The sequence below is a fragment of the Narcine bancroftii genome, chromosome 3 (genome assembly GCF_036971445.1).
Source record: "Narcine bancroftii isolate sNarBan1 chromosome 3, sNarBan1.hap1, whole genome shotgun sequence".
NCBI classification, from domain to species: domain Eukaryota; kingdom Metazoa; phylum Chordata; class Chondrichthyes; order Torpediniformes; family Narcinidae; genus Narcine; species Narcine bancroftii.
The window spans coordinates 158512920-158525899 of record NC_091471.1 but is presented as its reverse complement, the minus strand read 5'-3'; the positions used below and the strand labels follow the sequence as shown (position 1 = coordinate 158525899).

General features: G+C 41.9%; 1 protein-coding gene across 3 annotated transcripts in view; it reads right to left on the bottom strand.

The window, feature by feature from the left end:
- The window catches only part of arhgef38 (Rho guanine nucleotide exchange factor (GEF) 38), a 91478-nt gene that overhangs the window by 28306 nt on the left and 50192 nt on the right, over positions 1-12980 (bottom strand). For 2 of the 3 annotated variants that reach the window (XM_069925594.1, XM_069925595.1), the window contains exons 10-11: positions 7870-8208; positions 5304-5462 (exon numbers count right to left, since the gene is read on the bottom strand). In XM_069925594.1, coding sequence (XP_069781695.1) covers positions 5304-5462; positions 7870-8208 — 498 coding nt within the window. The remainder of the gene's footprint in view (positions 1-5303; positions 5463-7869; positions 8209-12980) is intronic. The other variant, XM_069925596.1, reaches the window with a different exon arrangement.

Here is a 12980-nt window from a genome sequence, read left to right as displayed (position 1 = left end):
CAGGCTCGTTTGTGGCTGACAAGTCCGATGCGGGACAGGCAGACACGATTGCAGCGGTTGCAAGGGAAAATTGGTTGGTTGGGGTTGGGTGTTGGGTTTTTCCTCCTTTGCCTTTTGTCAGTGAGGTGGGCTCTGCGGTCTTCTTCAAAGGAGGTTGCTGCCCGCCAAACTGTGAGGCGCCAAGATGCACGGTTTGAGGCGTTATCAGCCCACTGGCGGTGGTCAATGTGGCAGGCACCAAGAGATTTCTTTAGGCAGTCCTTGTACCTTTTCTTTGGTGCACCTCTGTCACGGTGGCCAGTGGAGAGCTCGCCATATAACACGATCTTGGGAAGGCGATGGTCCTCCATTCTGGAGACGTGACCTATCCAGCGCAGCTGGATCTTCAGCAGCGTGGACTCGATGCTGTCGACCTCTGCCATCTCGAGTACTTCGACGTTAGGGGTGTAAGCGCTCCAATGGATGTTGAGTATACTTAACAGAACCAGAGATATCAGTAAGAGAATTATATAAGAAATTGAAGGAATATGGAGAAATATCGGGGTACAAGATGAACGCAAAGTGAAGTGATGTCATTGAGTAACGCAGACTATACAGAATTTAAAAAAGAATCACCATTTAAATGGCAAGTACAAACAATCCGATACCTAGGGATCAGGTTAGACAATAACTTAAGACACTTGTACAAACTAAATTATCAGCCACTAATAAAGAAATTGCAGGAAGACTTAGAACATTGGAAAGAATTACTGCTAACGTTGATAGGGAGGGTAAACTGCATTAAAATGAACATGTCCCCAAGGATACAATACTTATTTCAAACATTACCAATTCTCTTAACAGAAAAATTCTTGAAGGAACTAAAAAGAATAATAAGGAAATTCTTGTGGAAAGGGAGGAATCCAAGGGTAGCGTTAGATAAATTAACAGAGAGGTATAATCAAGGTGGTTTGCAGTTACCAAATTTTAGAAATTATTAGAGCCGCACAATTAAGGTATTTATTAGATTTTTACCAGACAAGGGAAAAACCAGACTGGACTAAGATAGAGCTAGATAAAATAGGGGAAAAGGTACCGGAACATATACTTTATATGTGGGATGAAAAGCTGGTGCAATATAAAAACTCACCAGTATTACATCATTTACTTAATACATGGAAGAAGATCCACTTAGAAAGGAAAATAACGAATGATCAAATACCAAAATTACTATTGACTCAAAATCCGCTAATCCATTTTACAATAGACAACCTTTCCTTTAGAGAATGGGAGAGAAAAGGAATCAAAAGAATAGAAAACTTTTTTGGGAATAATTTATTAACATTTGAACAGTTGAAGTACAAATATGGAATAACTCATGATACAATGTTTGCATATCATCAAATGAAAGCATATTTAAAGGATAAGCTGAAGGAAGCAGCTTTGAATACGTGATTACAGACACAATGATAATTAAAAGATTTATAACCAACATGTACATTAAGCTGCAAGATAAGGAAAATGAAATAAACTATAAACCTAAGCAGAAGTGGGTAAAGGATTTAAACATAAAGATAAAAAATGAAGTTTGGGAAAAGTTATGTTCTGGAAGTATGAAGAATACAATAAACACAAGGTTATGCATGATACAGTATAATTGGTTACACAGGGTATATATTATTCCTCAAAAATTAAAAAAATGGGATTCAACATTATTAGATGTTTACACTGTAAGAAGGAAATGGGAACAACATTACATGCAACTTGGGCATGTACGAAAGTAAATATGTTTTGGGAAGTATTAAATCATACACTAAATAAAATTACAAAAAATAACATACCAAAAAAATCAGAGATATTTCTTTAAAGTAACATAAGAAATAGAGAATTAGGCCTCAAATTGGATAAAGTGCAAAAAAAATTCATTATGATAGCCTTAGCGATAGCAAAAAAAAATATATAATGTCAACTTGGAAAATGGAAGAGAGCATGAGTATACAGCAATGGTACATGGAAATGAATAAATGTATTCCATTGGAAAAAATAACATAATTTAAAAAATAAAGTCACAATATTCGAACAAATTTGGGAACCATACATGGAACATATTAGAGAGAGCTTGCCTATGACCTCCATCCCCTAAAATGAGAATGAAAATGATAAGAAGACAAAACGACTAGATTCAGTGTGTAATAAATAGATGATGCATTTTTCTTGTTTATTTTCCTTTGTGTGAAAATATTGTTTTATGGTTTTATTGTATTGTATAGGTTGAATATTTATGGGTATTCGAGGGGGGTGGGTAGAAGGGAGGGAGGGAAGGGTGGGGTGGAAAAAGGTGAGAAAAGTCCACTGCGTAAATTTAATGAGATACGTTTGTACATATTTTGGTTGATATGGTTCAGTGTGAAAAATAGAAAAAACCTACCTCGTCCATGTCTACTGTGATATTTACTGTGCCATGACCTCACCCAGCACCCATTAGATGTTGTACCTTTATCTGCCTTCACTTCTTCCTCTGGCAGCTCATTCCAATATCCACCATTTGGGTATGTGGATATCAGATCTCCCTCCTCGCAAGTTAAATCTGTGCCCTCTAGTTCTAGACTCCCCTTCCTTGCAAAAGAATGTTGACTATCCACCTGATCTATGCCTCTTTGAAACTTGTATATTTCTATCAGGTCACCCTTGTCTATTTCATGCCAGAGAAAACAAGCCCTGCTTCTCCAATGAATTCCTCCATTCCGGGCAACTTTCTGGTAAATCTCCTTTGCATTCTCCTCAGCAAAGTCTCGTGCATTGACCAAAACCTCAAGAAGTTCCAAGTGAAGTTTAACCAGTGTTTTATACAACTACAACATGAACTCCAAACTCCTGTACCCAATGCCACCAACCTACAAAGGTAAGGTTCCCAAGTGCCTTGTACATTCCCTAACAATGTCAACACTTGCACCAAGCTGTGGACTTGCACTCCAAGGTCTCTCTGTATGTCAGTGCTCCTAAGGTCTCTGCTGTTTATGTACCCCAGCAGAATTTGAGCTCCCAAGGTGCAGGTCCTCTCACAGGTATGGACTAATTTCCATCTGCCAACACTCTGTCCAACTTTTGTTGGAATATAGGGGTTAATTAATCATAGAAAATATGTAGAATATATGCTTATGTACTACTCTTTGCAGATGATGCCGCTTTAGTTGCCCATTCAGAGCCAGCTCTTCAGCGCTTGACGTCCTGCTTTGCGGAAACTGCCAAAATGTTTGGCCTGGAAGTCAGCCTGAAGAAAACTGAGGTCCTCCATCAGCCAGCTCCCCACCATGACTACCAGCCCCCCCAGATCTCCATCGGGCACACAAAACTCAAAACGGTCAACCAGTTTACCTATCTCGGCTGCACCATTTCATCAGATGCAAGGATCGACAATGAGATAGACAACAGACTCGCCAAGGCAAATAGCGCCTTTGGAAGATTACACAAAAGAGTCTGGAAAAACAACCAACTGAAAAACCTCACAAAGATAAGCGTATACAGAGCCGATACCCACACTCCTGTTCGGCTCCGAATCATGGGTCCTCTACCGGCACCACCTACGGCTCCTAGAACGCTTCCACCAGCGTTGTCTCCGCTCCATCCTCAACATCCATTGGAGCGCTTACACCCCTAACGTCGAAGTACTCGAGATGGCAGAGGTCGACAGCATCGAGTCCACGCTGCTGAAGATCCAGCTGCGCTGGATGGGTCACGTCTCCAGAATGGAGGACCATCGCTTTCCCAAGATCGTGTTATATGGCGAGCTCTCCACTGGCCACCGTGACAGAGGTGCACCAAAGAAAAGGTACAAGGACTGCCTAAAGAAATCTCTTGGTGCCTGCCACATTGACCACCTCCAGTGGGCTGATAACGCCTCAAACCGTGCATCTTGGCGCCTCACAGTTTAGCGGGCAGCAACCTCCTTTGAAGAAGACCGCAGAGCCCACCTCACTGACAAAAGGCAAAGGAGGAAAAACCCAACACCCAACCCCAACCAACCAATTTTCCCTTGCAACCGCTGCAATCGTGTCTGCCTGTCCCGCATCGGACTTGTCAGCCACAAACGAGCCTGCAGCTGACGTGGTCTTTTTACCCCCTCCATAAATCTTCGTCCGCGAAGCCAAGCCAAAGAGAAAAAGAAAACTATTCATTTTGTATACATGAATCCAGTACTATGTAACAATTTAATATTTACCTCATGGTGAAGGGAAAGAGTAATGTAAGTAAGGGGCAGCCACAGTATGTAGCAAAGTTGGCTGATTACAGTAGGTTTAGAATTGCCTGCTCCCAAAATACAAAAGAGAGGATATGTATGAAACAATTTAGTAGGAAGGTTAAGGCAAAAGGAGGTGTTGATTAGCACAGGAGACGATGGCTAGACAAGAACAAAGAGAATCCTGACAGAGACTGTCAGAAACAAAGAGAATGGAATAACTCAGTAAGAAGGCAGAAGGAGGTGTTGAGTAGAACAGAAGAACATGGCCAAATGAGAACAAAGAAATAATTAGAAATATCTGGGGTATGAATTGATTTCTGATCAAAACAACAGGATATTCTGGCCTTGAGGATTAAGATGGGAGCTCTACACCCCAGATATCTGCAGAGCAAGAAATTACTTGTGATAAATCTTATGCAAGAAATCTAGCAAAGAAAGCCAACTTTTGTTCTGTATGATAAGGTTGAGCTATATAAACTGTAGAGACTGGACAGTAGAGGTCAGTCTTGGGGAATAGCTCACTGTGCAGGTGACCTATGAACTAACGACTGAACCAGAGCTCTGTTAAGCTTTATTCTTGTGCTGTGTAATAAACTGATTGTTGAACCGAAGAATACCTTCTCCTATCACTTCATTCAACGAGCACGCTGGACTCAGACGACACATAGACTAAATTGAGGGTAGGGTAAAGCCAGAGTCCGACACTTTCCATCCGATCGATACCTTTAGAAAACCTATTCTATGAAGCTTTGTGGAACAGAAGTGAATGTGGAATGTCAGGCTCACGGGTGGTGGGTGAACTGGTATTGAGTAAGGTCAGCAAGATTTGAATCTGCAGAACATAATCAGTGGTACACTAGAGAAAATCACACCCTTCAACATTACAGTCAAGTTTTTCTAATTATCTGGGAAATTCCACCCTCAACTCTCAACATGCAGGCTAACTGAACCTGTATATCTGCATTATTTTGGCATTTTGTTTTGTGATAAAAAATGAGATAAGCACACAGAGTAGACAGTTCAGAAATGCCTAAACACGATCACACCCGCATCACCCAGGAAACCACACCACAAGTTCACTCACTACATAGGTTGACGACCTCTTCTTTGACCTTTCTTCTGAACTGTTCCTTCTCTCCATCACTCTCTGAGATCCACTGCCAAATTCCTTGCCAAAAGACAATTTATACATTTCTTCAATGACACGTTTTTGGTTATCTTGGACTTTCCTTGCAGGAGAAACCTAAAAAGAAAATAAAAATTATGAATGCTCAGTATTAAGACTTGATGGGAGACATTTGGCTCACTGTGTCCTCAGTCCTTTGAATAGATCAAGTTTATTATTATATGCATAAATACAATGTCCAGATGCAATGAAAGATTCACCATACGCTTGAGATGGAAAAAATAATAAATATCAGGGCAGATAGATTCACAGTTGCAGTTATTGCAATTCTAAATCATGATGTTTCAGCAGAGCAGATCGAACCTTTGGTGATCCTGGATTAGTTTATGGTTAGGATATTACAGGGAGGTTTTAAGTCTGATAGTTGTTGGATAAAAACTGTTCTTGAATCCATCTTGACAACATTTTATAGGAGCTCAACTGAGAGTGTCTTGTCTGGCTTCGTCTTTACATGGTACAGAAGCTCCAAAGCAACAAAGTGAATACAGAGATCGTCAAAACAGCTAAGAAGATCACCAAAAGCGTTGCTTAAATAGGGTTCAAACAATTATTGAGGATCACTATCATGTAACACACAGTACCTTTGACCCACTACCTTCAGGAAGGTATTCAAGAGCATCAAAATCAGGACAGTCAGAATGGGAAATTCAAGATTCATTTATTGTTATGTAATAGTACAGAACATGTAATATTACACAAAATTCCCTCTGCCTGCCATGAGTCTGTCAAAGAGACACTAGTGTCACCTGGTGCCCTTTACAGTAAGAGGGAAAGAGAAGCAACAGAGAGTCCATTCAGAGTCACTGAACATCTGTGGATAGCTTCTTCCCACAGGCTGTGTGATTGAAGAATGGTATCCTATAACCTTAGTCTCTTAACAATGAAATTGAGCAAATTATTCTTTACTTTATAGGATATTTTATGTACATAAGTGATTATTATGTACTGTGTATTGCATGTGTATGTGTGTGCACTGTGGTCTGGAGAAAAACGGTTTTGTCTCAGGATTGTAATGTGATGTCAGTAAACTTGAATTTTATATATGTACAGTCAGATGATAACAAACTTGAAACTTGAAATCATTAGTGAATACTATCAAGGAATATGAGGGATGTGTATGCAGTGTTAGGTCACATTCAACCACAGAGAGATAGACTGTTAATGCTGACCGACTATTTCTACCTTGAATGCTTTGTGACCCATGGAGTCCCTCCAGCAGGTCTTTGTTTGCTCAGTGACAATCACACTGACTTGTATCTGAAGCAGCTGATGAGGATAATGAGACATGGCTAATACTGCCACCGGGTGAAACCTTCAGGACATGGCGATACACAGCCCATAAAGCTGTTTCTTAAACACGGGCACTGTTGTATTATGGAAAATTGGCAAACCTCCTTCTCACAGCAAGCTTCCATGAGACAACCCAGTTTTCTGATGTTGAGGGATAGGCCACCTCTCAGTTCCAACAACCTGGGTTCGATCCTGACCTCTGGTACTCCTTGTTATTGTATGGATCTCCTCTGGAGGCTCCAGTTTCTCCCCCCCTTCCCCTCCCCCCACACTTCCTCATGCCCCGAAGGTGAGGGGGTTGGTGGGAGAATCTGGGAGGGAGTGATGAAGCACTGCCTCAGGAATGCAGCCAACATCAGAAAGGACCTCCATTAACCTGGTCACAATCTCTTCTCCTGAAGACCAATGCCTTTAGGTTCAAAAACAATTTTTATTCAACAACTATCAGGCTCTTGAACCTCCCTGTACAGCCCTAACCCAGATCATAAACTACTGTGGGACCATCAAAAGATCTGTTTGCACTACGGAAACATCACATTTTTACACTAACTGCAACTGAACATTTCTTTATCTCTCCACATATATTTATTATCTTTTTTGTCTCATGGTGCATTGTGGTAATTTAATTTATATTATTGTTGTTAATGTGTCCTGATTATCTGTGTGTCTGCAGCAACTGAGAATGTCAGTGCATCTATACATTTTATTTATGTATATGACAATAATTTCCCATATCATCATATCAGAATGTGGGAATAAAATGGAGATTGTGTAAATGGGGCTGCACAGTCTTGGTGGGCCAAAGGGCTTGGGGTATATGGCACAATAAAAATTGAGCCAGACAATAGGGCAAATTGCTATTTGAGGTTCTAGTGTTATCAGTATCACAGTGTAGGAGGCAGCAATCTCAGCAGACAATCAGTTTACCCTATCTGGCAAAAACTGAACAGTGGTAAGTAATGACCACGTCATCTGTTTTTGGCCGTGATATTGGAGAATGAATGAAGATGGAAGGGTTAACAGGGTTAATTCATTTCAGATGAGTCACCCTGCAATCTTCTCTAATTCTGCTGGAATGCATGCCTTGTCCCAACCTGGGCAACACATTGAGGGATTGTAACAGTAAGGAGAAGTAGAGCAGTCAGTCCAGTCCCTTGTCACAGCTTGAACCCACCGGTAGGTTTCTGATGGAGGGAGATGCATGGAGTGCAGAAGTCATAAGGTCCTTGAAGATAGCCATAAAGCAGTAGATGCAGTTGATCAGAATCTTCATTGCCGCCTTGTTAAACTTCTGAAGCTCCTCCACCAGCTGCCCATTCAGTGCTTCATAATCCCTCTTGGTTTGGTTCAGTTCCTCTGCTGCCTTCTTGTCCTTCATGCTCTCTGACTGCTTGAGGCAGCTGACAAAATCTAGCAGCTTGTCATAACGCTTCTGTGTAAGCTTCTGGGGAGCTGTGAAGAGAACCTGCAACGTTGTGAGGGGTGAGACCACTGCCCTCTCCAAATGGTCCCTCTGTCGATGAAGACAAGCATCATTAGTCTGGTGTGCGACACAAACAGATGGACTCAGGGTCCTATTTACAGTACTAATTCCCATACTTAAACCCTTCCTCTCTAATCTCCCTCCTGGCCTTTATGTAAGAAGAAAAGTAAGAGGAGCAGGAGTCAGCCATCTGGCCCATCGAGCCTACTCTTTCATTCAATAAGATCATGGCTGATATGGCTGTGAACTCATCTGCCTGTTCCCCATGATCCGTAATTTCCCCATGATCCGTAATTCCCCCATTATTCAAAAATCCATCTGCCTGAGTCTTATGTACATATAATAAAGTTGTTTCCACTGCTTCCTTGGGCAGAGAATTCCCCAGATTCACTACTCTCAGAGTCACTGAGCATCTGTGGATAGCTTATTCCCATAGGCTGTGAGATTGATGAATGGTATCCTATATCCTCCTCATCTGTCCTAAATCTACTTCCATGAATCTTGAGGCTATGTTCTCGAGTTCAGGACTCTCCTGCCAATGGAAACAACCTCTTCTTTTCAATTCCTGGCATAGTTTTTTTTAATGTTTCAACAAGATTAACCCTTTCAACTTTTGCACTCCAATGAGTGTAATCCCAGGCTGTTCATTCTCTACTCAGAAGCTAACCCACAGGTAGCATGGTTAATGTAATGGTTAGCACAACACTATTACAGGACCAGTGATCTGGGTTCAAATCTGGAACCATCTGTAAGGAGTTGCACTTTCTCCCTGTTTTCACATGTGATTTCTCTGGGGGCTCCAGTTTCCTCCTGTCCTTCAAAATGTTATTTGTTTTATTTGGGCTGCCCGGGCTCGTGACCGGAAGAGCTTGTTACCATGCTTTATGCCCAAATTAAATTTAATTAAACACCAGAATCGAGGCCAACAACCCATTTTTCTTCTTGATTACTTGCTGCATCTGCAAACTAACTTTTTTGTCATTCATGCTCTGGAGCCTACACTTGATGTTCATGAGATGCAAATCTGCAAGGATTATCGAGTTATTATTTACCTCTCGGTCAGTGAAGCAGAATGCATAATATCTAGCCTTTACCGAACTGCTTTTCAGTTCCTTCCAGGTAATCAGTTGCCTCATTTCTCACATGATACTAGAGATCTCACTTCAAAACACTTCACTAAATTTGTAAAACAATTGGGGCACTCACTACACAAGCCCAGTTGTTTCCCTCTTTTATACTTCTGCATAGGTGGGTCTGTCTCTCAAGCCTCCCATGATACAAAATCAAGGACAATCCACTCGTAACCTCAGCGCCACAATCCCTCTCCCTTATTGTTCAAATATCCCTCATTCTCATCTTGAAGATGCTCTGCCTACGTAGCTCTTTGGGATTATAGAAAGCCTAAAAATTCACAACCCTTGGAGAAGAACCTTCTCCTGATCTCCATCTGAAATAGGTGACCTGATTTCTGTAACTTCTCCCTCTCCCCCCAGTAATGAGAGCTACTTATTGAGAAATTCCTTATCAATACTTCTTGTCAGTCTCAAGTAGATCACCTCTCATTCTCTTGAACTGTGACAAGTTCAGAACTAACCTCATATTTTTTGGCCAATAGTCATCACATCTCTTAAAATCCAAAAGCACCAATCATGTTGTCTCTCCAGCTCCCTTTCCCATTGTCATCTTGCTCCTAATAATCCAAAATATTCCAGTTTTTCTCTTGCAGTTCATCCCCAATGCTCTGCTGACAAGAATTTGATTTATATCCTCTCTAAATAGGAACTGTGAACATCTATTCTGACCTTTGATGTGCACAGTGAACCCAAAAATCTCCAGTCCTGACATGGACTGAAACATCAAGATTCTTTTGGCCTGATGCACTGAATTCCTCTGGCAGTTTGGTATTAACCTCTGGAATGTGGCAGTAAGTGCATTAAAGAGGTAACACTGGGACCTACCAGTTGTCATTGGGTTACTCTAATGTAGAGCAGGTTCAAGGGTTGCCATCAAAGATTTCAGCAAGTGACTCCAATCACATCATATGGTCAAGGACCCTAATATACTACCTCCAAGATCAAATCACACGTTCAAAGAAAACTAACATTTAAAACCCTAATATTTTAATGCCAGCATCAATTTATGACAGTAGCAACATTAGACTCTGATACAATCACATAGAATATAGAACAGGTCCGTCAACCCATGTGTCTATACCAAACATAATTCTTAAATTAAACTAAAACTCTGTTGCCTGTACTTAGAACCATATAACATTGCAGCACAGAAAACAGGCTTTTTGCTCCATCTAGTCTGTATCAAACTATTACCCTGCCTCGTCCCACTGACCTGCACCCAGTCCATAGTCCTCCATACCCCTCCCATCCATGTACCTGTCCAAATTTTTCTTAAATGTGAAAATTTGAGCTCGCTTTCACCACTTCAGCTGGCAGCTCATTCCATGCTCCCATTACACTCTATGTGAAAAAGTTCCCCCCAGTGTTCCCCCTAAACATTTCCCCTTTTACCCTTAACCCATGTCCTCTGGTTTGTATCTCACCTACCCTCATTGGAAAAGAGCTTACTTGCATTTACTATATCTATCCCCCTCTTAATTTTGTACTCGTCTATCAAATCTCCCCTCATTCTTCTATGCTCCAGGAATAAAGTCCTAATCTGTTTAATCTCCCTATAACTCAATTCCTGAGGTCTGGAAAACATCTTAGTAATCTTCTCGCACTGCTTCAATCTTTCCTGTAGTTAGGTGACCAAAACTACAAACATTTCTCCAAATTTGGCTTCACCAATGTCTTATTCAACTTCGCCAAAACATTCCAACTCCTAGACTCAATACTTTGAATTATGAATGCCAAGATCCCAAAAGTTCTCTTTACGAGCCTATCTACCTGACATCACTTTCAGGGAACTATGTAATCCCAGATCCATCTGTTCTATAGCACTCCTCAGTGCCCAACAATTTGTCATGTTCTACCTTGGTTTGTCCTTCCAAAATGCAACACCTCACATTTGTCTGCATTAAATTCCATCTGTCATTTTTAAGCCACTTTTCCAGCTGTTCAAGATTCCTCTGCAAACCTTCCTTGTTCTTCATGGTGCCATCAATCTTAAGAGTCATCTGCAATCTTATCACATTATCATTCAGATCATTGATATAGATGACAAACAACAATGATCCCAGTACCAATCCCTGAGACACCATTAGTCACAGGTCTCCAATCTGAGAAGCAATCATCCACTATCACTGACTTCTCCTGTACAGCTAATGTTGAATCCAGTTTACTACCACACCTTGAATACCGAGTGTCTGGCAGCCCTTCCTGATGTGGAACCTTGTCAAAGGCTGTACTAAAGTCTATGCCAACAACATCCAAAGCCTTTCCATCATCAACTTTCCTCGAAAAACTATAAAATTGGTTAAACACGACCTAACATGCACAAAGTCATGTTGACTACCTGTAATCAGTCCTTGGCTATCCAAATACTTGTATATCCAATCTCTTACAGAACAACTTGCAATAATTTACCTACTGATGTCAGCCTCACTGGCCTATAATTTCCTGGGTTACTTTTGGAGCCATTTTTAAACAATGGAACAACATGAGCTACCCCCCAATCCTATCATATCTGTGGCCAAGGACATTTTAAATATTTCTACCAGAGCCCCTGCAATTTCTACACTAGCCACCCCCCCCCTCAAGGTCTGAGGGAATATCTTGTCAGGCCTCCCCCCCACCCAACCCCTGGTGAGTTATGCACTCTTATTTGCTTTAAGAAAGCAAGCTCCCCCTCCTCTTAAATCTGTATAGGTTCCATAACCTTATTGCTTGTTTTCCTTATTTCCCACCATTCCATGCCCATTTCCTGACTGAATACAGATGCAAAAAACTCAGTGAAAATCCCCCCCATCTCTTCTGGCTCCATAGAAAGCCAACCACTCTGATCTTCAAGGGCACCAATTTTGTATCTTACTATCCTTTTGCTCTTAATATACTGCACCTGTAGAAACCCTTACGATTTTCCTTCACATTGTCTGCCAAAGCAACCTCATAATATCCCTTCATCTCCTGCATATACATGTGTCTATCCAGAAGCCTCTTTAACACCACTATTGTATCTGCTTCCACCACTACTCCTGCCAGCCCATTCCAGCCACCCACTACCCCCAGTGTAATAAACCTTCCCCTCACATCTCCCTCCCTCCCACTTCATATCTTCTCTTTGGCTTGGCTTCGCGGACGAAGATTTATGGAGGGGGTAAAAAGTCCACGTCAGCTGCAGGCTCGTTTGTGGCTGACCAGTCCGATGCGGGACAGGCAGACACGATTGCAGCGGTTGCAAGGGAAAATTGGTTGGTTGGGGTTGGGTGTTGGGTTTTTCCTCCTTTGCCTTTTGTCAGTGAGGTGGGCTCTGCGGTCTTCTTCAAAGGAGGCTGCTGCCCGCCAAACTGTGAGGCGCCAAGATGCACGGTTTGAGGCGTTATCAGCCCACTGGCGGTGGTCAATGTGGCAGGCACCAAGAGATTTCTTTAGGCAGTCCTTGTACCTTTTCTTTGGTGCACCTCTGTCACGGTGGCCAGTGGAGAGCTCGCCATATAATACGATCTTGGGAAGGCGATGGTCCTCCATTCTGGAGACGTGACCCATCCAGCGCAGCTGGATCTTCAGCAGCGTGGACTCGATGCTGTCGACCTCTGCCATCTCGAGTACCTCGACGTTAGGGGTGTGAGCGCTCCAATGGATGTTGAGGATGGAGCGGAGACAACGCTGGTGGAAGCGTTCTAGGAG